Source organism: Vanacampus margaritifer, chromosome 4 (assembly GCF_051991255.1).
Source record: "Vanacampus margaritifer isolate UIUO_Vmar chromosome 4, RoL_Vmar_1.0, whole genome shotgun sequence".
Lineage (NCBI taxonomy): Eukaryota > Metazoa > Chordata > Actinopteri > Syngnathiformes > Syngnathidae > Vanacampus > Vanacampus margaritifer.
The window spans coordinates 4,886,501-4,911,083 of NC_135435.1; the positions used below are offsets into that span (position 1 = coordinate 4,886,501).

Consider the following 24,583-nt stretch of genomic DNA (forward strand, 5'->3'; position numbering starts at 1 on the left):
TTATGTAACAAGTGGTTCAGATTATGGTGTCCTTGTGACAAAGATTTGACACTCATTTTACAAATAACTGCCCACTTCATCATTGCTATACACCCACTCAACTCAAAACGCACCTACGTCGTGTGCAAAGCTAAAACTTTGCTGCCAACGTCAAAGGGGTTGAGAAATAAACTGCTTCAGTTTGTTTTTGGGAAAACTCCTAATAATTTCGGAACCAGAATTGTGCTGTTTTGCGGCACATTTCCTGGATAATGGCTTTGTTAATGTTAAGCTTTCACCAAAATACATTTGTGTGCTTTTAGGCAACACAGACACACATACACAGATATTGGTCAGTCCACTACAGAGTGCTTTCGCCGCAAGGTCGCAGAGCGCTACCATGGAAGTGGATTAAAAGAACTGTTGAATGCGCTGAATATTGGCATTTATGTATTAGGCTTGTTTGTTAAAATGATAGCACTGAAATTCTCTCCCCTTGAAAACTCAGTAGTGATTTAAGATTTTTTTGTGACGACTTCCAGTACAAGTTATAACATCCATTAGTTATGGGTGGGACAGCTTGGTTCTGCTGATCATTGGAGGGAGGACGGATTTTTTTCCGACTTGTTTTGTCTGTGTCTAGTTGTCACATAGTGTCTAAAAACCATGACCAATCGCCAACAACCTGTGAAAATTTACGATCGGCACAATATTCAGGACTTTATTGACAATTCATGTGAGCTCCTATGAGGAAAAGCCATCATCACCTCCACAAAACTGAAATATAAATATAATATTGTGCCAATTGTTTTTATATTTTTCGACAGGTTGAAGTGGACAAGAGAAGGGATGTACGTATGAATTTTGGTGATGATTGGTCACGGTTTTCAGACATTTGGGAATGCTAAAGCTTTTAGATGGACAGAGAACCGACCTGCTGCACAGGCAGCGAGTAAAAGTTGGCCAGATGTTCGGTATTCATTTGGGGACCATCCGCAAGTTACATATTCCAGGGTGACATATGTGGGTCAAATCACCATAAAGCAAATCAATTATGTATTTTTTGGCATTCTGACTGCTGTAGTAGCTGGAAATGGTAGACCTCTGCATACTACACACCGGACTTTGCTGAATCCCATCTGCCGAGTGAAGTTCCAGATTGATAATGTGAAGAAATCCCAAGAGCGAATCACAATTATCAGTCTGGCTTGTGAGTCTGGCTTATTTCCAGCCTTGGGTAAATTTTCAATAGTATGTACATGCATGCTACAGTTGTGACGTTACATTCAAAATTACGTACTAAGATGCATTTAAATGTAGTTTTCAAATATATGCACTAGGCTGGTCTGAATAGGTCTGAAGTTTTAACTTGAAGAACAACACACGAAAATACTTAATGACTATTGACCGCATCTCACTGGTAATTACTGATCCATTTTTAGACACACAGTCAATTTTATGGTTGATTAAGATAATTCAAGCAGAGGGACAGACTGCTTCATCCATGGAGTATCTTCAAGGCATAATGGGAGCCTTTTTTTTTCTTTTAGCTAAATCATATTTGTTGAGTCTTTTTGTGTTTTGGAGTCATTTTAACGGGCTACTCCTTCATAACCTCTGGATTTCTGAAAGCTAATTGATGAGAGGGGCCACTTCAATCAATGATAGGAAGTGACACTAAAACGAAAAAAGATCATTGGTAGCTCACCCTTGTATTTATCCTTTCTGTCTCTCATCAAGGAGTTACAAACCCTAAAGTTGATGAACTTATGAAAATGAAGTTATTGAAGGCAAGACACATCACTTAGCGGTCATCTTCTTATTGCATTTCAGATATCAAAATTACACTTAGAGATTGCTACCAGATCTTCCTGACCCTGTCCCCTTGGAGGTCAGGATACACTTATTTCTTAAAAATGTATCACTTTTTCTGTCAAGGGTTAAAAGCGAATAGTATTGTTTTATGAAATTGATCTTTTGTTTACTTGTTAGTAAAGTATTATATTCATTACAGTATTATGTTTATTCCTGCTAGTTGGTATTTTACTTGCAGAAGCAAAAAAGTGATTACCCATAAAAACAATGGAAGCATTTTAACATCACCAACTTCAAAGAGCCATATCCACCGTCCCTCCAGGTGTGTCTGATTTCTGATAGATTCCACTGTAATGTATTTTGTAAGCACATTACCATTTGCCTTGCTTTGCTAATTTATTCTCTAAATCCCCAAAAGAGGTGGTGACATAAAACACAGCTTCTCTTGTTGGCATGCGTGTCATGGAAAGCCTGTTAAGGTGTGGAACAACATAAAGCTGCTTTCAGCTTTCCATCAACTGTAGTTTGCTCTCACACACATTCCTATTCATATCTCTCATTGACAGCTCAACCGTACATAAGCACCCAGATGCATCACTGTGTCCTTGCAACTTTTCTTCTTTGCTTGTACTCTGTGTGAGTTTCTGGATTTTGCCCAGAGCCTTTGAACCACCAAGTTTAATTGATTTATAATATTCTATCAGGTCTTGCTTTTTTTTAAGAGAAAAATAAAATATCAATTTGAACTATTAAGTCTCAATTTTAAATCTCCAGCAAAGCCACACAATTCAGATTTAACATTAAATACTGTGTACTTCAGGAAAATTTATTTAAGAGGTTTACATGAGAAAGGGGGGGGCATATAAATTCAATTGTGATTATTTAATTTGATTTTATGATATCAAGCACAAGAATAATGAGCAGAATCTGGCTTTGGTGTGTAACATTCAGTCCTGGACACAACATTTCTTATTGCATTTTGGAAGAAGGTGCATTCTCTGCACAGTTGGCCAGCAGTCTGCTTCCAAGATAAACAGATAAACAACCAAACAATAAGCATAAATAGATAAACCTGATCCATTGTTTCATACCGTCAACAAAAGTTATTGTGTTAAAATTAATAAGACTTCACCCACTTAAGTGTGCTAGATTGAACTAGATTACAAACACAATTGCTTTCACCACACGCAGAAACACAATTAAAATTAATGTGTTGCACAGTGCACACTATTATCTCACAGAATGTGACCAGCAAATATCTGTGAATTAATGTGTGTCCACAATCATCACAGGTGGTTAGCATGCCTCGCTCAGTCGAGAGGTGATGGCCACAGACCATTTTCAGTTGCTTAGGTTGGACAGCTCCCACAGGATGGCACATCTGAATGCGTTATGGTCAGATGCTTTGCTGTGTAAGCAGTTCCAAGAGCCTGCATAGGATACCAGGTGACGAGAGAGGGAAAGTGGCACAGGAGAACAAACCAATAACAGGATCGCTACCTGATTATTTCGCCACAGAGAATTGTTGCCAGATTTCCAGCAGTGTACTTGTGTGCATGTTTATAACCAAATAGCCAGAAACAATCACCAATCACTCACACTGAGTTGGTACCAATGATTGTTTGGTAAACCAACACTTACAACCTCAGCACCTCCTCATTTCGCCATAATAACAGCACTACGTCAGTAGTACGCAGGCAGTGTTAGTTGGATACTTGCCATAGAGTGGTTGAATGTACATGCCCGGCACCATTAGTCAATGCCCCCAGCTGCTGACATAGTAGGAGCTGAAAAGATTTGGTGCTAGACTTGCTTCAAGTGGGTGTTTTTGTGGTGGAAAATAAAAATAAAATCAGAGAACAACTCTAGTTCCGAACTAGCTGACTGTGAAAATGGTACATAGGTGATACAAGAGTCTAACGTCCTTAACTCATTCAAACCCCTAAACGTGTAAATACGTTTTTTAACATGATCACTCCCAAAAATGTATTTATTAGTGATTAGACCCAATATTCGGCCACCGCAAATTTTGAAACCAATAAAATTTAATTAAATTAAAGCCGAAAGAATATGGCAGAAATAGGAAGTTGTGGTGACGCAAGCAAAGAAAAAAAGAAAAAAACGCTGCAAGCAAGCGTTTGTTTGAATTAAGCACCAAACGCGGGGGTGAGTGTCCGCCTCCGCACTACAGGTGAGGCACTCTTTCTCCTGCAGCGCCTTCCTTTTTTTCTTTGATGAGAGCCCCTCGAGCGCTTTGACATTTTCACTTGGATTCTGATGGCTGTACTAAATAGTTTAGCTAATGTTAGCGCCATTACTATCAATAGTTTTAAACAAGTAAACACCTACCACTATCTTCAGGTGACTACAGACCTGTACAGGACGCCGTGTGTGATTTTGCAGTGCGTTCCCGAAGCTGATTGGCTGGTGCAAAGAAATTTATTTATTTTTAAACGTTGGTTAAAATGTGAATGTGCGTTTTTTAATTCCGCCGGACCGTACGTGTTCCGCTCCAAATACCTTACAAACGCGTCATCCGCACCGCATGCATCCATGCCCGCCCGTGCTAACTACGTTGAATATAAGGTGCAATCACACCGCCAGAAAATGCTCACCCTGCGTTTGGTGTTTAATGTACCATTCGCCAACATGTCTGTGGTGTGGACGCATTTCAATTTATATTGTGCTTTGTTAAAATGCCAGTACTAAATAAATATTTTATAATAATATTATAATTTTAATTAATTATAATAAATGCAATGATAGTAAAAAAATTGCTTTTTTTCCCCTGACGTTTCGTTTTTCGGCCAATTTTGGGTCATCGTATGGAGAAGCATGCCCTTGGATATCAAAGTGGTTAGTGTGCTATTGACTGCCATGCTCATTTTGCACCTAGACAACAGTGTCAAACTCAGTCGTATTGTATGTGCTGTCTTGGTAAATAAGATACTATATTACCCAGAAGGCTTAGCAGGGCTCTCCACTAACTTTTGCACTGGAAACACAACTGCTACCACACAGATTTTGGTCGCACCATTTTTGGGGGAGATACAGCTTGACCGTATTTGCTGTATATAGCTGCAAAATATTTTACTGTAACAAGATGTGTCTGCAATAAAACAGGTAAATTATTTTATATTACTTTAAAAGAAGATATTGAAAAAAGACTTTGCTTTTATGTGAACATGCTTTTATGTTCAACACAGAAGGGCCAGCTCTTATTGTGAGGCCTCCAAACCCTCTTGTCCTTGGGAAAACCAAAGCTTCACAGCCTGCCTAACATCATGATCAGGAACACTACTTTGGATTAGGTCCTCGAATGCTGTCAATGTTTACGCTCCTGTTAGTGGCTAGATGCTAACGGCAGGAGACTTATGTCGTATCATACAGTGAGAGACGAATTAACTTTCTTAGCGTCCTTAATTGGCAATTAAATATAATTTCAAGGTGGCGTTGTGGTAATGTTGAAAAAGTCGCATGAGGACGAGTCAAGCTGGCCGCCTTGAGCCGCGACGCCTTCCACGCGCTGCGTAGGTCAATTTCAAAATACAAGTAACAAGGCAATTGCATTGACGTCAATGTATTAGTTGGAAGACTTTTATCTTGAAGTTGGCCTCTGCAGCGCATTTTGCGTACTATGTACGAGCCGAACCGTGGCGCTTGATGCATACGAATCACGACTCAAAGATGAGCCATTGCTCCACTCATTTTAACATGGACTCGCGCCGTGCAACTGGATTCAAATTTTACCAGCACAGGTTGTAAAGTTGGCCGCGTTTGTGGGTGAATTGTCCCAGGAGCAGCAGCGTTAAATTTAAACTCGGCTTACTCTTAAAGTCTTTGAAGTTAAAGTAAGGTTTAATGTAATCTGTCTTAATTTTAAAATAGGTTTAAAGTCTGGTGCAAGGGAGTTTAAATTTAAATCATTATATAATCTGGTTTTAAAGTTAAACCTTGTCGGTGCAGTCCAGAATAAAAGACATACATTCGGGCATGTGCTTCTTACATGTTCTCACCTTCTTCTGAGTTCATGAGATGTGCAAAGTAAATAATTTATGCAGGTCTAAAAGGTTAAGTTTTCTGCGAGACAAAGTGGAGGTGTGAAAAGAGGAAAAGTAGGCCCTAGTAAGACGTGACATGTTTCTTGAAGAGAGGAGTTTTCAATCCCCTCTTGTACATAAGCAGTGACTCTGCAGTCCTGAATGAGATGGGAAGGTCATCCTTCCACCGGGAGACAGCGGGAACAAAGTCTCAAGCTCCTACAGGCAATCACCGTCGAAAAGAATGAACTAAGCCGCTGGTTTGAGCTGATAGGCTGCTGTTGGCTAAATAAGAGACAAAGACCTCAGGGAATAGTCTGCCGTTAGGCCTTCCATGAAGATGTTCTTGTATTACAAAAAAGTACCAGGGCTCACTCACATCGCTACTTCTGTTTGTATCTGTAAACTATTGTTCAAGGACTTCAGCTGATTTGTTGAAGTTTACGACACAACTTATGGGAAAATGGCTGAGACTCAGCACTAACATGGATGAATTAAGTTAAACTGAGCAGCAAACACTGGTGGAATTAATTATGAGATAAGAGGAGATACCTGATGCCTTTGTAGTCCTTGCTTTCTTGATGAGATAAGAGCACGTCCTCTCAAACCTTCTGCAAGGACACGTGAAAACCACAACTGATCATAAAATGATCGCAAGTAATGGGGACAATTCCAACAATTCTTTCGATAGTAGCACAGTTGTCAGGAATTATGAACGTTATGGAAATTACGTAATCTTATATAGTGCATACAGTACTGTGCAAGAGTCTTCGGTCACCACAGCAGTCAATATGACTAACATGAACAAATAGGACAGAGCTCGGTTTCACAAGCAAATGTGAAACCAATGTCCACAAAACTTGGAGAAATGGTGCATGAAGCAACAACCAATTCCAATTTAACAACCAATTATATTTCAATCCATTTTGGTCACCATGTTTGTGAGTCAAAATTGGATCATTGGAACCCCCAAGAATCAGAATGGCACCTCTCATATTGTCCCCATTCGCCATGAAACAAGAAGTAGTTCGCTAACACCGTGCTTCCCAACCTTTGTTGAGCCAATGAACATATATCTCATCAGAAAAAAACTAACAGCATGCCACTTAGCAAAACCATTCACAAAAAGTGAATATACAGGTTAATTATGTTCCTTCTGTGATATAGTGGAAGAGCATTTGATTATTTTGCCTGTTACTATTCATGGTTTGCATAGATAGATTACTGAACAAAAAGTTATTGGATTTTTTTTTCTTTCTTTATGATCAAAATAATTGACATTGGATCCTGCGGCACACCTGATCTGCTACGGCACATTAATGTGCCACGACTCACTGATTGAGAAACATTGCGCAAATAAAACCATGGGCAAACAAACCCAAATAAATCGGAAGCGCTTTGAATTGCTTACTACTAGTAGAAATTGATCATTGTAGCATCACGAAAACAAGAACACTTGCATAAATACATTATGGAACTTTGAAGAAAACTCAGTCATGACATAAAGGAGGTTGAACACTTAAATGTGCATTTTGTCACCAATTAAGTTTTCGCTCCAATGCAGAAAATACTAGACTTCTCAAAAAAGACCCTTTAAAACTTAGTCATGCTTGAATGGCAGGCGGATAACCTCTACCAACATTGAAGGGTTGAGCTGAGCTATTCGTAATCAATGTTTCACGTTTGCGCTGACATTAAGCATCCAGTGCTTGTGTCATGTTGTGTGGGTAATAGTGGACCCAAATGCAGGAAGGCAGAGTGAGGCGAGGCAAGCGTGCTCTTTAACGTAATGTAATGTAAAGAAAAACAAAAAGCAAACAATGTACAAAACAGAGACCAGGGACTGTAGCAGAACAGGCAAAAGGGCTTGAGACTGACGCTGCCGTGGAGCCGGAACGGGGACTTGAGGCTGCCGTGGAGCCGGGACGGGGACTTGAGGCTGCCGTGGAGCAGGGACTGGGGCCCGCTGCTGCCGTGGAGCAGGGACAGGCCATGTCCCTCTCGCTGGGTCCTTACTTGGTCAAGTCATTCTGTTATGTTGTGCAGGTGATAGTGGACCCAAATGCATGAAGGCAGATTGAGGCGAGACAACCGTGCTCTTTTTTTTTTGGGAGAGCTCAGTATTGTTCATTCGGTAATCTTACCGATTCAAGATGTCATCATCATTGTGCTCTTTTTTTTCTTTGTGTGTGTGTGTGTGTTAATTCATCTAAAAACGTATTAAAAATCCCATACCCTTCTCCTAAACCGAAGACTTCAGAATCCCGCTAGAGTCGTGAAGTTGTCAGGAGACCCAAGGAAGGATCAAAGAAAAGTGAAATTCAGCACCGAACCAGACACCAGCTACTACCCACAGGGTTACAAACCAGAATTTTTCACCAACCCAAGAAACATCTAAATTACAACAAATTAAGGGAGACCTCAAGAGACCAAAGGAAAGACTGAAGGAAGGAAGGAAGGAAGGATAGATGAAGCAGAGTGACATCCACAAACATCAGCCTCCACTGATTCAGCGACTAGAGGAAGAAGCAGATTGTGTTTGAATTTCGGTAGATGCTGGTGTGGTGGATCTGGCATACATGAAAACCTCCACCAAAGAAGGGAACCGTCGACGCCGGCCAGGACAGGGCAAGCACAACCACCCAGGGCCCCCCAGGCCACGGCAGCACCAGGGCACAACCCCCGAGGGCCACCAGAGAGCAAACCCAGGAGCCCGGAGCGCCCCCCGCCCCAACACGGACCGCGCTCCAAGCCCAACGCAGCAGAACGGGGCACGGCAGGCCCACCAGGCACCCCACTGGCCCACAGCCGCCACCCACCACAACCCAGCCCCCGCCACCCCATGGCCCCCAAATCCCCTGACTCCCCACCCCAAACACCCCCCACCCAGCCATCCCCACCAACCCAGCCCCCCACCCCAACAAGCCGGCTCTTTAGTTTGGTCAATTAATTCACCAGAAAACTTTTAAATAAAATTTCACCACAATCCCATAGGGGATATTGGCAAAAACACGGACATTCTTGCGTCTTCTGTACTTTCGGCTTTTATTGGTTGCTATGTGCATTTATCATTTGTGAATTCGAGGGTTACTTTTAAACCAAGTTAGCTAGTTCCTCGACCGCAATAGCTAGTAGCGCTAGCATGTTACATCAAAAAGAACAATAATATTGTTGATTCATCACTTATTGTTGTACACTTTAACAACAATTTCAACTTTTGGGCTGCTGGGAAAGGAAAATAAGAGACCTTAAGGAGGGTATTTGGAGAGATCTCAAAATCGACCACCAAAATCTTGACCACCAGATCTATTTTTAGCCAGAGCTAGCCACAGCTAGCGGCTCACATATATCATGATCGCATTATGGTAAAAGCATTTTTACCATCTTACAATGACACTTACCTTAATCAAAATGGTCAGAACAGATTTTGGCAGACTTTGTCGATTGGATTTCCGTTCAATTTATCTTTGCAATTCCGGACACTTCTCGTTCCTATTCGACATTCCACGGACCCGTCAACGGCACGCAATGTGGGGCAAATGACGTCATGTGAATAATATCTATGAGCCATTTTTTTCTGAGCAAACATAATCCATTCTAATTTCCTTAAAAAACGGTTCAATTACAACTGACATGCATTGACATGTTCACTACAGAGAAGGAAGTTTGCAAAAGATTAACAAATTAAAAAATCACCACTGTTTATATATACTACTCACAATATAAAATGCAAAGAAGTGACTGACTCATTTTGGTTGTAGGAGTTGAAGGGAGTCATACAGTTGCATTTTGTGTGTTAGAACTAAAGTTTGACTTCAAATTTTCAGTCCTTTCTGTTTATAAACAAAATAATTGCTACTATCAAGGCTATCCATGAGTCACCATGAGAGAGGTGAGTTTTAACAGCAAGTTCTTGACTGATAATATAAATACCCTGACAGCAACACACGTACACGCGTTCGCACACATGCACGCGCAAATGCACATTAATTAAGATTATTTGGCCACTGAATATAAAGTGGTTCTTTTAATTCATGCTTCATGTCCCCGGAGGACAAACATATTCCACTTTCAATAAAATGCAGTCAAGTCAGCAAATTATCGCCGTTCATTAAAAACAAACATTCTTACATACATATTTCTTTAAATGTTTGCTACCAGCTACTTACTATACAGTATCCTAATTACCTTTTAAAGCAATACACCACTGAAAACCAAAATTTCCAGTATTCATTTAGGCAGTGTGTATAAAAAAATAAAAGTGCAAATATCTATGTCATCTTATTCTATGAATTTTTTAAAAGCTGATTAAGTATTAAAATCATAACATACCCTGGGAAGTCACGTGGTCACTGTTGTATCCCGTGCAAAAACAAAGGACGCTTTCTTACATATCAATGTGAGTTTCCTGATGTAACTATAAAAAAAAAATGCCGTCTTATATTGCCAAATACTGTGCAAATTCTGATCGCGTAATCCTCAGGTTTTATGTCCTTCCTTGGGGTAGGGGCTGATAAGCACACCAAAGTGTAGCTGGCAGAGCGCGTAAAAGTTGTTAGATGTTTGATATTCACTCTTACTGTCCAGCGTTAGGGGCCGTCCATAAATTACATATTTCAAGGTAATGTATGTAAATGGTAAATAGTGGGACAAATCAACATAAAACAAATAAAAGGTTGTTAGTTTTATTTATTTTTTTTCATTTTGAATGATGTAGTGATTGCAGAGGACGTGAGATCGAGTCCAGGCTTCTGCCTTCCTGGGTGGAGTTTGCATATTCTCCCCGTGCTTGCGTGGGTTTTCTCCGGGTACATTCCAAAGGCATGCATGGCAGGTTAATTGAAGACTCCAATCTGTCCATAGGTGTGATTATCAGTGTGGATGGTTGTTCGTCTCTCTGTGTTCCCTGGATTGGCTGGCAACCAGTTCAGTGTGTACCCCGCCCACTGCCTCGAAGCCAGATCGGCTAGGCTCCAGCGCCCCCGCGACCCTTGTGAGGACAAGCGGTTAAGAAAATGGATGGATGGATGATGTAGTGATTGCAAATGATGGACCACTGCTTACTACAACTGAAAATGCCATTGTATCCATCATTGTGGAGCAACAACAAATTTGCAACCTCTTTTGTCCCTTAAACATCCCTGTTTCCTCATAAAGACAGATATAATTCAGTTTTGAGCTGTCGTTCGTGTGGCCTATCATTGTCAAATACTGCTGCAATCAGAATGGAAAAGGTGTCTTTGTTGATTCTTGGTGAATATATTTGTCCATTTGTGAATACTTTGGCCCCTTAAACGCCTCCTGTTTCTCCACAATGAAAGATAAGATGGCATTTTCAGCTGAAGTACTGTAAGCTGTGGTCTGACATTTGTAGCTACTACAGCATTCAAAATGAAAAAAACAAACTAACACAATTTTGTTTGCTTTATAGTGATTTGTCCTATTAACGTTGACTTAAACTTTACATATGTCACTGGACTATATAATTTGTGGACGGTCGCTAGCCTTTACTCGCCATGTGGCGGCTGAATGCGTCATCATCGGCCACACTTTCGGCTGGACTCAAATCTTTGTTGAATCCCCCATGGCTGTACTACTTTTGAAGAAGTGCTTCATTGCTATAGGGCGTAATTCACCATTTAATGTCCGCTGTGGGACCCAAAAATTCCTCGTCAATGTTTTTGTACTGTAGTCATTCAAAGCCATGTTTTTTTAAGCTTGTTCACAGTAGGCGAAAAAGTACGCTAGAAATGGCAGCTCCGACTACCTAATGCAAAAATATATCCTAAAAAAGAATGATAAAATCAGAACCGCTCAGCATGAATTGACATTGACAGGGAAGAGTTGAAATTAACCATTTCATAGAATAACTGGTTAGTTTTCAATAAATGGTGTGTTTCTTTAAAATCATGCCTCTTTCTTTCTTTTATTTTAATCTATTTGAGAGTAAATGAGTTATACCTGTCACGCAACATGTAGCCTAAATCATGCTGTAGAGAATTTCTGAAAGATTTCCTCGAAATTGAAGCTTACATTACACTCCTGTTCTCTAAGATGCATGAAAAAAAAATTTCCCTTTGCAAATGTCATAGTGGAAAAAGAAGGAAGTTGCACAGGCACTAAGTGGTGGTTTCATCCAATCCGATTGATGAATTAAATAATTTCCTAAGACATTTTGGTCTGTTATTTTCTATGAAATCTTTTTCCAACCGCAGAAATGTCATCAATCATGTTTGTCTGAAATGGAGAACTAACTGCACTGCCAGCTCACCTCAGAAACCTTTGATTACCCGTTTTCCCTCTAATCCCACGTGAGCTCGCGTTGGCCAAACCTTGTGATAGACAAACCATTAAAGATTAAAACGAACTTGCCTACTCGACACTGCTTCCTCACCTGCTTCCCTCTTCCTTCTCTAACCACCTCTTTTCTCTCTCTAACTGCACTCTGATTAATTTCCACAAAACGTGTTTATCATCCACTGCCGGCTTTCAGCTGAAGTGACCGGCACAATAGATTTTTTCCACCTCACAGAACTGATTTGGCTTTGACTTGAAAATAGCTAAAAATTATTCATTGGCTGTCTCCTTCCACTTTGGTCTACAGATGAGGGGCACAGTAGCAGCTTCCATCCCTCCTCCCACTCCTCTTCGGTTTGCGGACTTGACCCGCCACAAACCCCCCCAAATCAAAACATTAAAGCAACAGTTGCAGATATATAGTAGACAAAACCCTTCAAAATAAATTTATGATAATTCTAACAAACAATGCTATATACATTTATGAAAGAGTATGAAAAAAAACACACTTTGAACTTAGTACTTATTTTGAAATTATAATGTCTAACTTGACAAGATGCTTTGTAGGCAGAGTAAAAAAGGCTGATAGAAGTGCAAAATAGTTTTTCTCTTAAAGTGAAAACCGTATTCTTACACCAGGTCTTAATTCAAGGTACTCACAAAGGCAGCTGATGCCAATTTTGGACCCTTTTGTGGCTGTTTTACGATCAGGAACTAGAATTTAGAAGAATTGAAAATTGCCATTGATTTCATGCAATTTTAAGAAAGAAAAATGCTATGTGGGGAATTCCTTAAAATTATGTGTCATTCCAAACTCATACACTGCCATTGACGGCTATAAACGTCAAAAATTCATTTGAACTATTTCTATTAGTTTAACTTTTTTCCCCCCACTTTTGTTAACAAGAGTATGAAAACCTAGAATTTTTTATTGTACATTTAGAACAGATATAAAGTTTGTGATTAATCGCGAGTTAACTAGTGAAGTCATGCGATTAATTATGATTAAAAACTTTAATCGCCTGACGCCTTCAATTTTTATTCTTTTTTTTTTTTAATTCATTCACTGCCATTGACGGCTATAAACGTCACAAAATCATTTTAACTATTTCATTTGGTTTAACATTTTTCCCTACTTTTGTTAACAAGAGTATGAAAACCTAGAATTTTTTTATTGTACATTTAGAACCGATATAAAATTTGTGATTAATCGTGAGTTAACTAGTGAAGTCTCTTGCCCCTAATTTTTAATAATCTTTTTTTTGTTTTTTTAATGAATTTATGGCAGTGAATGATTTAATGACCTCTTAATTAATTAAATTTACTATATTAACTTGGATTAACTAAATTCAATCGTGCGATACCACTTTACTTCAATTAAGTTGGTTCAACAATTCTCTTTTCTAGAGTGTACCAAGAAGTTCAGTACTCGTACTGGTATCAGTGTGAAGTAAAAGTTGTATCTACAGACTTGGTCTGAGGATAATATTTTTCATCTTTTTTTAAAATTGGGTTCTAATTGTCTGTAAAATGTTGAAATTGATGTATGCCTCAATTGTTGTAGTGTTGGTAAAATAATCCTCTTGCAAATCCACCCTGTGGTCTGGTGGGTGCCTCCTTTTCAGTAATGTGCTCGATGAAGCTTTCACCTTTAACCCAATCTAAATGGAGCCCTCAGCACAACTCAGATTTAAGGCCCACTTTGCATAAAACAAGATCATTAAAATATAATTAGCGTACATGAAAGCAAGGTGGAACATTTTTCAACAAATCCAACTCAGTCAAAAGCCATCAAGTGAACTGTTGCCAGATCTCATGCTACACTGGACAGTAAATATGTTGACAAAGTTTAATTACAGCAATTATACAGTCTTGGAACCTTGTGAAAAGGGCAGTGCAAGGAAAGTCACATTAGTTGTGGATGAGTGCAATTTTCTCAAGTATGGTCTATCTTCATCATCAAGACACGCCAACATACTGTATGAATGCACATTGGCTGGCCAGTCAGTGTTACTCTCAACTGACACCCTGTGAGCTGTAAACTGTTTCATCCATCTGCTCTGCCCGCCCCCTCATCGACCCATGTCCCAAACAGCCTGAAATATGCTGCCACTAATTACAATTATTAATTGGAAATAGGAAATCAATGGTTCTGAATTAAACACAAGTGCGCATATAGGTTTATGGGTCAATCGTCGCCTAACAACTCAGATTTGTTTGACATAGTTTGAAAGGGCAAAATCCTGAATGCAATTTAAAAACAACCCATTCCTTATTTTTTTAGCTGTAGTAGTAATTTACAGATTACGTTACATGATGTGCTACATTGCTGGGCTAACTTGCCGCCCTGCTGCTTGTTTTGGAAAATATTTTTTATTAATTTGTCAAGAGACCCTGTGGCAGTCTAAAAATGCTCTCATGAAAATAGCTTAACCCGTCTAAATATGTCAACTTGAATAAAGTGCTGTGCACTGCGGGGAAATAAATCTGTGCTGCTTGGAAATATGAATGGATTGTATGTCAACGAACGTTACACAGGCACGCTCCACTATTTTCCACACTAAACCCTTCACCATATAAATATGTCTAAATGTGATTTATACTGCTTTTAAGTAATAAGTTGTAACTTGTTCATATACGATTTTTTTTTGGTATTTGACTAACCTGGGAGAATAAAAGATCAAGTAATGTTCCTACATGTTTTAAATCCCTTAGCAGAGCTAATCTTAATAAAGAGTTTTCTTGTTTCAGTTTAAGCTTTTGTTTGTGATAAATATCAAATTGTCGTATTTAACAACGTATGATAGTTGCTCTGTTGCCTGTAAAAGCCAAACGATTCGATTCGATACCGATTAATCCCGATACGAATCTATAAATTGATTATTGCGATTTTTTTAAAACTCAAATTTAGAAAATACAAATTAGTCAATTTGTACATGTATACTGTAAGATTTGTATGAAAATGTATTAATTTATCTGAAAATTCAGGTTGCAGTCTGTTTCATGTTTGAACAGCACTGAAATAAAATATTAAGGCTTATTGTTCCATTAATATAACATTCTTGTATGCTTAATGTGTAAATCCTAACCCTAAGTATGACGTTTTGTTAAATATTACCATTAAAAATTTATGTTTAAAAATCAATTTGACCGCATATTGAATCGATTCGAGAATTGCGCGCTGTAATACCATGATATATTGCTGAATCTATTTTTTCCAACACCCCTACTACATATACTCCTCTGAGTTAGCTTTGCGTCTCGCTAAACCACATAGTGACAAAGATTTCACTGAATTAAAAGTGGATGAAATTAGCTCGAGGCTGTCAGCAATACTATGGTCCTTATGTATCCGTGGTGTGTGCGTGTGCCTGTTCTGATTGGTTCCTTCATTGGTGGTTGCATGACATAAAATTTAGGTGAACAGAGCGTCCGCTGGCTGACAGCAGTATCGATTTTTCACTCCTTGCCTGGGTTAACTGATCGGCAAACCTAATGACAGTTGCAGAACAGCTTCATGATCATTTATCCATCCATGCAACAAGCAATCGAAGTTCAGAGAGTATGAGTCTGTTCACTGTCTGTCTGCCATGCTTTATGATGCTCACAACTCTTGAGAATTGAGGTTGTTTTCTTTTTTTCTTTTTGTAATTTTTGATTTGTAATTATACAATAAAGACTGAACACAATCCATTGCAGAAATAAGAAATATTGTGACTGATTGAAGTAACCTGTTCCCGGAGCATAAAATCATAGGCAGATGTGAAAATAAGGACACCATTTAAATAACTGTATTATTTATCATTAATATGTTAAAACAATAAACATCTTTAAACAGCCTCTTCACTTTAACTACAAATTAGGAGAGCATGTCAGTTTCACCTCACACATCTTAATTTGCAAAATACATTACCATTAAAGCGTAAAAATTAATTGAATAAATGTATTTAGTGTGCAGTGTTAAGTGGCAACGATATTTCTAGCTAATTGCTTGTGCTGGCAGCTAATCTAATAGCTGGAAACGTATTGTTAAAAAAAAGCAAGAGAAAAAAACAACACGTTAATCATCTGATGCTGGCTAAACTGAGCTCTCACGAGGCAGACTGAACGTTACTTGATTTAAAGATGCACTGTGGAGTTTAAAATGTTAATGTTAAAGATTTCTCTACAATTATGCATGCTCCACCAAAGCACAGATGACTACAAAAAGCCCTGACTGCGCCTGCGCTTCCCTTCGATTCACATTGCATTCTAAGTGGAATTGGCTCTCTGAGTTTACTTTAATGGCCTGAATGGGGTTGCTCTCGCTACTGTTCAGCTTCATTGTCATTTGCCAGAAAGCACCAGATATGGAAAATTTGCCATTGTTTCCATGTTCTAGTCATAGATGTCTGTAAGTTGTGTGCCTCTGACCAATCATCCTCCCAGACATATGCTGATATAGTAGACCCTAGGGGTGTTAAAAAATATTGATTCGGCAATATATCGCGATATTACAGCGCGCAATTCTTGAATCGATTCAATATGCGGCCGAATAGATGTTTAAATGTCAATTTTTTATGGAAATATTCAACAAAACGTCTTGGTTAGGGTTCACATATTAAGCATGGAAAAATTCTATATTAATGGAACATTAAGCCATAATATTTGATTTCAGTGATGTTCAAACATGAAACAGATTGATTGATGAACATGACTTCAAATTAGGTACGAAAAACTCCGCCCCTCCCCTCTCCAAAGAAACTGTGGAGTGTGCCGGTCCGCACACTCTACTATAAAGGGAAGATAAAAGCTGATAGGTGCAGTCAGAGTAAAACAGTCACGGGTCGTCGTACTCATCTGGGCATTGGTGGAGCATGCATGATGTAGAAAAGGCTTTAATATTACTTTTTTAAACGGCACAATGCACCTTTAACCCTAACCCTAGCGCTGTAGGCTGCATAATTTATCACCATATTAAAAAGTGCTTATACATTTCTTGCATCTGTCAGCTTTTCTTTCTTTTCTTTTTTTCCGTTTAAAGGCAAACACGTGAATCTAAACACCCTAAAAAAATAAATGGTTTTACCGATTATTTTTCTTACTACTATTATTAGGGCAGCTACTCCCATAAATTGCTAGTTTGCTAACTGCTAGCTACAAATTTACAAATTTGCAGTTTATTCCTGGCAACAAACACATTTTTGTAATATATATGGATGGATACATTCCATTCCTATCATTGTACATATTGCAGTTCACAGCATAATTTCCTATTTATTTTAGTAAGTTTGGACCTAATTTTACTTACCATGTAAAAATAAAGGAGGAGGAAATTGGTGCTGCGCTGACTCTTCTGTCTCAAATTGGAGATGTGCAGGTGCGAAGGTGGAGTTTAATTAATTACATATCTCCAAAATTAATCTAACACTATATGATCAACTCTGAAATACCTACTCTGGACACCATTTAACTGAAAATGTTCAAATGACATTTTAGGATTTAAAATTCTCAAAACTGGAACCCTCCCCTCCGTGAGTCATTACCTTATCGTGGTGAAGGGGTTTGCGTGTCCCAATGATCCTATGGGCTATGTTGTCTGGGGCTTTATGCCCCTGGCAGAGTCACCCATCGCAAACAGGTCCTAGGTGAGGGACCAGACAAAACATGGCTCACTGACCTCTTATGACGAGTACAAATATTGGATCGTGGTTTCCCTTGCCCGGACCCAGGTCACCAGGGGCTCTTATGGAACCAGGCCTGGAGGTGGGGCTCAAAGGCGAGCGTCCGGGCCTTCACCCATGGGGCCCAGCTGGGCATAGCCTGAAAAGACAACATGGGTCCCCTCCTCCTATGGGTGGTGGACACCAGCGGTAAGGGATGCCGCCAAGCTGAAGAAGGAGTCATATTGGGCCTTTTAGGCTTGTGGGACTCCCGAGGCAGCTGACAAGTTCCGGCTGGCCAAGCGGAATGCGGCTTCGGTGGCCACTGAGGCAAAAACTCGGACATGGGAGGAGTTTCGGTGAGAAAATTCTGGTCCACCATCCGGCGTCTCAGGAGAGGAAAGCAGTGCACCATTAACACTGTGTATAGTGGAGATGGGGTGCTATTGACCTCGACTCGGGACGTTGTGAGTCGTTGGGGAGAATACTTCGAAATCCTCCTCAATTCCACCGACACATCTTCTTTTGAAGAAGCAGAATCTGGGGACTCTGAGGTGGGCTGTCCTATCTCTGGGGTTGAAGTCACTGAGGTGGTTGGAAAGCTCCTCGGTGGCAAGGCCCCGATGGTGGATGAGATCCGCCCGGAATTCCTAAAGGCTCTTGCTGTCATGATTGACACGCCTCTACAACATCGCGTGGACATGGGGGAAAGTGCCTCTCGATTGGGATATCGTGGTGGTAGTCCCCCTTTTTAAGAAAGGGGAACGGATGGTGTGTTCCAACTATAGAGGGATCACACACCTCAGCCTCCCTGATAAGGTCTATTCAGGGGTGCTGAAGAGGAGGGTCTGTCAGGAAGTCGAATCTCGGATTCAGGAGGAACAGTGTGGTTTTCGTCCCAGCCATGGAACAGTGGACCAGCTCTACACCCTTGGCAGAGTCCTCTAGAGTGCATGGGAGTTCCCCCAACCAATCTCTGTTTTGTAGATTTAAAGAAGGCATTTGACCGTGTCCCTCGGGGAGCCCTGTGGGGGTGCTTCGGGAGTATGGGGTACCGAGCCCCTTGATACAGACTGTACGACCTATGTCAGAGTTTGGTCTGCATTGCCGGCAGTAAGTTGTTGTTTCCAGTGAGGGTTGGACTCTGCCAGGGCTGCCCTTTATCACTGATTCTGTTCACAACTTTTATGGACAGAATTTCTAGGCGCAGCAGTGGCGTTGAGTGGGTCCAGTTTGCATACCTGTCAACCTCTGCCGATAACTGCCCTTATAAATGATTATGATTCCCCTTACAAACCCCAAAAAAACCTTACAAACACCGTACGACGCATGTTTACTCGCGGTAACCAGACAGTGTAATAGAAATAACAAAGGTAATTTGCATACAAAGTCTTTTATTCAATTTAAAAAGTTTACAATGCAATAAACTGTGCCTTCAGTGCTTCCTATTGTAAGCCAATGTGCATGATTTAGCAGACTTTATCTGCTCTAATGAGGGTCTCACTTGTGAGCAACAGTTGTCACAGTTCAATTTCATCTGTAATAAAGAAGTAAGAGTGTCTGTTCCCATTGTCTTTCTGTACTCTGTATGAATTTTCCTCACATGGCTGAAAACCCGCTCGCTATCAGCATTACTGTGAGGAAGGCTGAGTAAAATTAGATACATCTTTCTCATCAGTGGAAAGCGATCCAGCCCCAAACCAGTTTTCATTTTGAACACATGAGGCCAAAATGTCTCTGGACGAATTGGTTGTCCATCCTGACTTTTCTGAGGGAGAAGATCATCAGGTATTAGTTGATAGTCTTCCCATTCATCTTTTAATTGTTCCTGATCAAAGTCTGGTGTAAACTTGTTTGCAAGCTTAACAATACTTGTGTAATCCAACATCTCTCTCTTTCTTGGGTCCAACACCACCAAGTCACTCAGTATTGTATTCTCAAATGGAAATTTTTGTATCATTTTAGTTACAACAGCCTCGTAGAAGGAGCGAACAGAGGGAAAAAAAGTTGCTTGCATGGCTGGTGTGATGCTTTGCCTGATTTCATCCTCCTCATTGGTGTCTTGGAAGAGGGCCCTGGTGCCCAAGCCAACAGCAAGCCTGCTATCTTCATGCTGCAGGCATCTGTTTGTATAATCAACTGCCAGCAGGCTATCAGCAGATTTGACATGTTCCATTTGCACAAATTTCACCAAGAGTTTCTTTAAGAGTCTTTCCATTTCTGGTAGCAAATCTCCAATCATACATGCCTCTGTTTGGAACACAATATTGAATTGATTTATTTGAGGCAGGATGAAGCTGAGGAAGTGGAGTGTGAGGAGAGTAACAGGGTCTTGAAGTCGATCATGGATGCTTTTCACTTTACCTGCCCTTTCAACATCCGCATGGCTAGCGAAGTAGCTTTTGAGTGCTTCGTACTGAGACAATGTTCTTTCAACCACTTTTTGCAGAGACAACCATTGTGTCGGACAATGCTTTAGGATTTTTTCTTGCTCGGAATTTGTAAAGTCCTGAAACTCTTTAAAATCCTCAATTCGTTTGGAACTATTTTTAAAAAAATAAAATATATCCACCAGCAAGTCATCTATGTTTACTGGCAATGTCTTCAGTCCATCTTTGACACACAGATTGCCAAGATGACAAATGCATCCAACACTAAAAACAGCCCCATTTTTTTCTTTTATCCTAGACAAGACAGAGTTTTTCTTTCCAACCATGGTGTTGCAATTGTCGCTTGCAAATCCCACAACGTTACTCCATGGAATGTCATTTTCTTGTAAAATGTTGTCAATAACGGCAAAGATTGATGCTGCTGTGCCTGATGCCAACTCTGGTAAATCGAGGAGTCTGGTATTTGTGTTCTCCCCATCAAAGAAGTGAGCTAACACAACAAGTCGCTTTTTGGTAGTACGATCATTGCTTTCATCAATCATGAGAGTAAATGGGTGAGTTCTGCAGTACTGAATGACGTCTTGGGTGTAGCCACGTGCAAGGCTCTCCTTAACAATCATCGTAGCCTTGGTCCTCCGACATGCAAACTCCTGCAAAAATATAATATTAAAATATAAAATTTTAATTTTTGACACGTGCCATAAATGCTGATTCATTGTAGATATGAATGATAATAATAATAATAATAATAATAAATTACCTTAGCTGTCTGTGAATCCGGAAACATAACTTTCACCAAATCCGAGAAGTGGTCCGCAGCTGTGAAAGCAATGTTGTGCTCAGCAAGAAAATGGCAGAAGAGAATTTCCGCATTTGTCGTTTTGGGGGATGCTGCAGGATTTGCGGTAGAGACGAAGTGCTTGGTTAATGGGACATGTGAATTGTTTTTTTTCACATTCTCCACGTGTCCGGCAGTTTTAAAGTGGCTCTTCAGATCGTAAAATCCACTCGCAGCAACTTTCACATCTTTATTGCAAGGGACACAGAATGAGAATTGAGTGCCTCTTAACGATGCTTTAATCCAGCCAGCATATTCACCTTGAAGTAACTCCCATTCTTTCTGGTGTCGACCCGATCCTTGAGTTCTTCGTTTCTTACTAGGTGGCTCCTCCATGCTTGCTTCCACGATATTTACTCTATGTATATCTATGCATGCGCATGTCAGCGCATTTTTTTTCCCCCGTACAAAAGTCGGTGTACGGCGTACATGATTTGAAATGGTAAAAAAACGTATAAAATACGTATAAAACGTACAAGTTGACAGGTATGAGTTTGGTGGCCTCAGCATTTCATCATTGCTTTTTGCAGATGTTGTGGTGCTGTTGGCTTCATCAAGCTGTGATCTCCAACTCTCACTGGAGCGGTTCGCAGCCGAGTGTGAAACAGTTTTGATGATGATCAACACCTCCAAATCCGAGACCATGGTCCTTATTCAGAAAAGGGTGGCGTGCCCTCTCCGGGTCGGAGATGAGATCCTGCCCCAAGTGCGGGAGTTCAAGTATCTCGGGGTCTTGTTCACGAGTGAGGACAGGATGAAGCGGGAGATCGACAGGCGGCTCGGTGCAGCGTCTGCAGTGATGCAGATCTGTATCGCTCCATTGTGGTGAAAAAGGAGCTGAGTCTTAAGGCGAAGCTCTCGATTTACCGGTCGATCTACGTACCTAAACTCACCTATTGTCACGAGCTGTGGGTTGTGACCGAAAGAACAAGATCCTGGATACAAGCGGCTGAAATGAGTTTCCTCCGCAGCGTGTCCGGGCTCTCCCTAAGAGATAGGGTGCGAAACTCGGTTATCCGGGAGGGACTCGGAGTAGAGCCGCTGCTCCTCCGCGTTGAAAGGAGCCAGTTGAGGTGGCTCGGGCATCTGGTTCGGATGCCTCCTGGAGAGGTGTTCTGGGCATGTCCCGGGGATGTCCCAGGACACGCTGGAGCGACTATGTCTCTCGCTTGTGGATGATCTTGCCCCTAGGGCAAAAGTGAATTTGACAACAGAGCTAAAAGCTAGCTTCTGACTGCTAGTTAGCAATATGGCTTTAGCCTAGTCCATATGTGATGGGCTCTTTCCTTGGAGCAAACGTAGGAATGCTTGTTTATCTTGGAAAATTTAGCTGAGGATGAGGCCTCCACAACTGTTGAATCCATTGAAGACATCGCTCCAGTTTTGGAAAGAATAGGACTTTACCTGACAAACTCTTGGGATATCTTGTCCAATATACACAATTCATGTGTATGTCGCTTCACCATTTTGCTTGTTGGAGGTCCACAGCTTGTTGGAGCTTTTTTTGGTATGGTTTTCTTGCAACTGACCGACGTGTTTTAACACAAGCTTGTCTTCATCAGGGCATAGTTTTACAAATATAGAGTGTATGACTGAGCGTTTTTGTGGATCGATTTTACAATGGATTTCAATGGAGTGGATACAAGCTTCATGGATCTTGGCCGTTTGGGGGCATGGTTTAGGCGTGGTTTTCTAAAGGTCAATTGACTTGCCTTTAGTTTCATACCCATTCTCGAGACTTGAAACCATTTGCGCATATATCGTTGCATCCATTGCTGCCACATTGCACCACTGAAGGAGCGGCCTGATGCCAAGTCTGTGAGGGGAGCGTCCAGCGTCTAATAGGTCCAGACATTGTAAGGAGTCCAGTGGAGCCTTACAAACTACTAAGCATTATACTGTATATGTTTATACAGTATATGCATATAAAAAAAATCTATCTTTTTTTCCCCAAGTACTTGCTAGATTGGATTCTTTCATTCTCAGGCCTCACATGCAGGGGCACCAGAAGGGAGTAAAAAGTAATCATGATTCTTTGGGCACATGTCGATCAGGGACCCTGGAAAAATAGCATGTTAATTTTGCAGCATGGGCCCAAACTCCAAAGTTGGTATAGTTTTTTTGTTTGTTTTTTACTGGACTCCAAATCCCTGGCCTGTTCTCATGTAAGTCTCCACCCTCAAGCCAGGTTCTGCAGAAGGTCATAATCAGAATTTATAAAAAAAAAAAACAATCCCTGCATGCTCTTCAAATTCATCTCAGGGCACACTGATAAAGTTTTTGCTTAGCATTTTCCTGAAAGAAAAACAACTCAACCAAAGGACTGCCACCTGATAATGGCTAATGAATGGTTTGACATTTGCATAATTTCTCCGTGTCAGGAAATAGTTGTGCACTAAAATCTTTTTGTTACAAATAACTCTCCAGAAAAAAAGAAAAAGAATAACTGTAAAGACGAGACAGAGGAAAACTTCAATTTCTCTGGATTTTTTTAAAGCTAAATTTGCCAATAAATCGCAGTACAAGTGTGTGCTCAAAAAATCTATACAGAATATATTGTTGCGGGTCTCTTTACAATATCTATTTATAATATACAGAAGCCTCAAGAATTGATACTGCACATTCATTTATAAAGTTTCCCTGTGTGGCTCTGAAAGCTACTCCTTGCTATGCAGTGCACACATATTTCGTCCAGGCATATCGCTGGCGGGAAACCGAAAGCGCTACTAACATTAGACGATGAAAGCATTTTTGCCATCCAGCACAATAAAAATATCATTTGGTTATACATGAGACTGTTTTCATTAAAATGAATATAAAGTAATGCAAAATATCGGCAGAGGTGGGCATTCCATAATTATTGACAGACTGTCCGTCAGTCCATCACTGATGGACGCCCATTTTGCTGACGAATGACGAGACACTTTTTTTTTTAAATGACAAAGTCATGAAGTGAAGTGACTAAGCACAGACGGAAGTGGGTTTTTGTCCGTGAGTATAATCGTCACTAACCAGATCAAATAACGGACGTCTCAGTGACAGATGCCTTCCTACCCTCCCTCCCGTCGAAGAAAAAATTCTAATGGACACCAAAGTTACTTCAACCACTGAATACTGTCATTAGTTTTGTTGCATGTTATGTCTTGCTCATTGTTTTTTTGTATGTTTCCTCCTGTGCTCATCAACCTGATCTCTTGTGTCTACCAATCAGCTCCCTCAGCACCTTGTGTCTGGTCCAGGTGTTCCTTGTTGTCTTGCCAGTGTGCTTGTACTGTATTTAGTTCCTTGGTTTCTTTCAGTCCTTGTCGATTCATTGTGTTTGTTGATTCTGTTCCTGTTTGTTGCTACATCCCAAGTCATGTCATTGTGAGTTTAAGCGTAGTGTCTGTTGGTTACTTTGAATCTTGTTATGAATTATTTATTTATTTTACCTTTTCAAAAACAAAACAAACAAAAACAAAAAACATTTTGAATGATAAATGTAACTCATTTTGAATTTGATACCTGCAACAAATTCCAAAAAATGCTGTGACAGGGGCATGTTTACCACTGTGTTTAATCACCTTTCCTTTGAACAATAAG

General features: G+C 40.3%; 2 protein-coding genes across 6 annotated transcripts in view; one reads left to right on the plus strand and one right to left on the minus strand.

The window, feature by feature from the left end:
- The window catches only part of LOC144049959 (multiple epidermal growth factor-like domains protein 11), a 122,998-nt gene that overhangs the window by 48,951 nt on the left and 49,464 nt on the right, over nucleotides 1-24,583 (plus strand). The gene's annotated exons all lie outside the window — the stretch shown is intronic.
- LOC144050263 (protein FAM200B-like) lies at nucleotides 17,844-21,344 on the minus strand. Its single transcript, XM_077563384.1, has 4 exons — nucleotides 21,262-21,344; nucleotides 20,924-21,189; nucleotides 20,191-20,813; nucleotides 17,844-17,961 (listed from the first exon to the last, which is right to left on the minus strand). Exons 1-4 carry the CDS (start codon nucleotides 21,335-21,337, stop codon nucleotides 17,844-17,846), a joined length of 1,083 nt encoding a protein of 360 aa, XP_077419510.1. The 5' UTR covers nucleotides 21,338-21,344.

Excerpts from the sequence above, each read along its gene's own strand:
- LOC144050263 (XM_077563384.1), bottom strand. The coding sequence starts at position 21,337 with ATGGAGGAGCCACCTAGTAAGAAACGAAGAACTCAAGGATCGGGTCGA. Across the intron at positions 21,190-21,261 it reads AGAATGGGAGTTACTTCAAG|ATGTGAAAGTTGCTGCGAGT; the intron begins GTGAATATGCTG and ends CTTGCAATAAAG. Across the intron at positions 20,814-20,923 it reads CGGATTCACAGACAGCTAAG|GAGTTTGCATGTCGGAGGAC; the intron begins GTAATTTATTAT and ends ATATTTTTGCAG.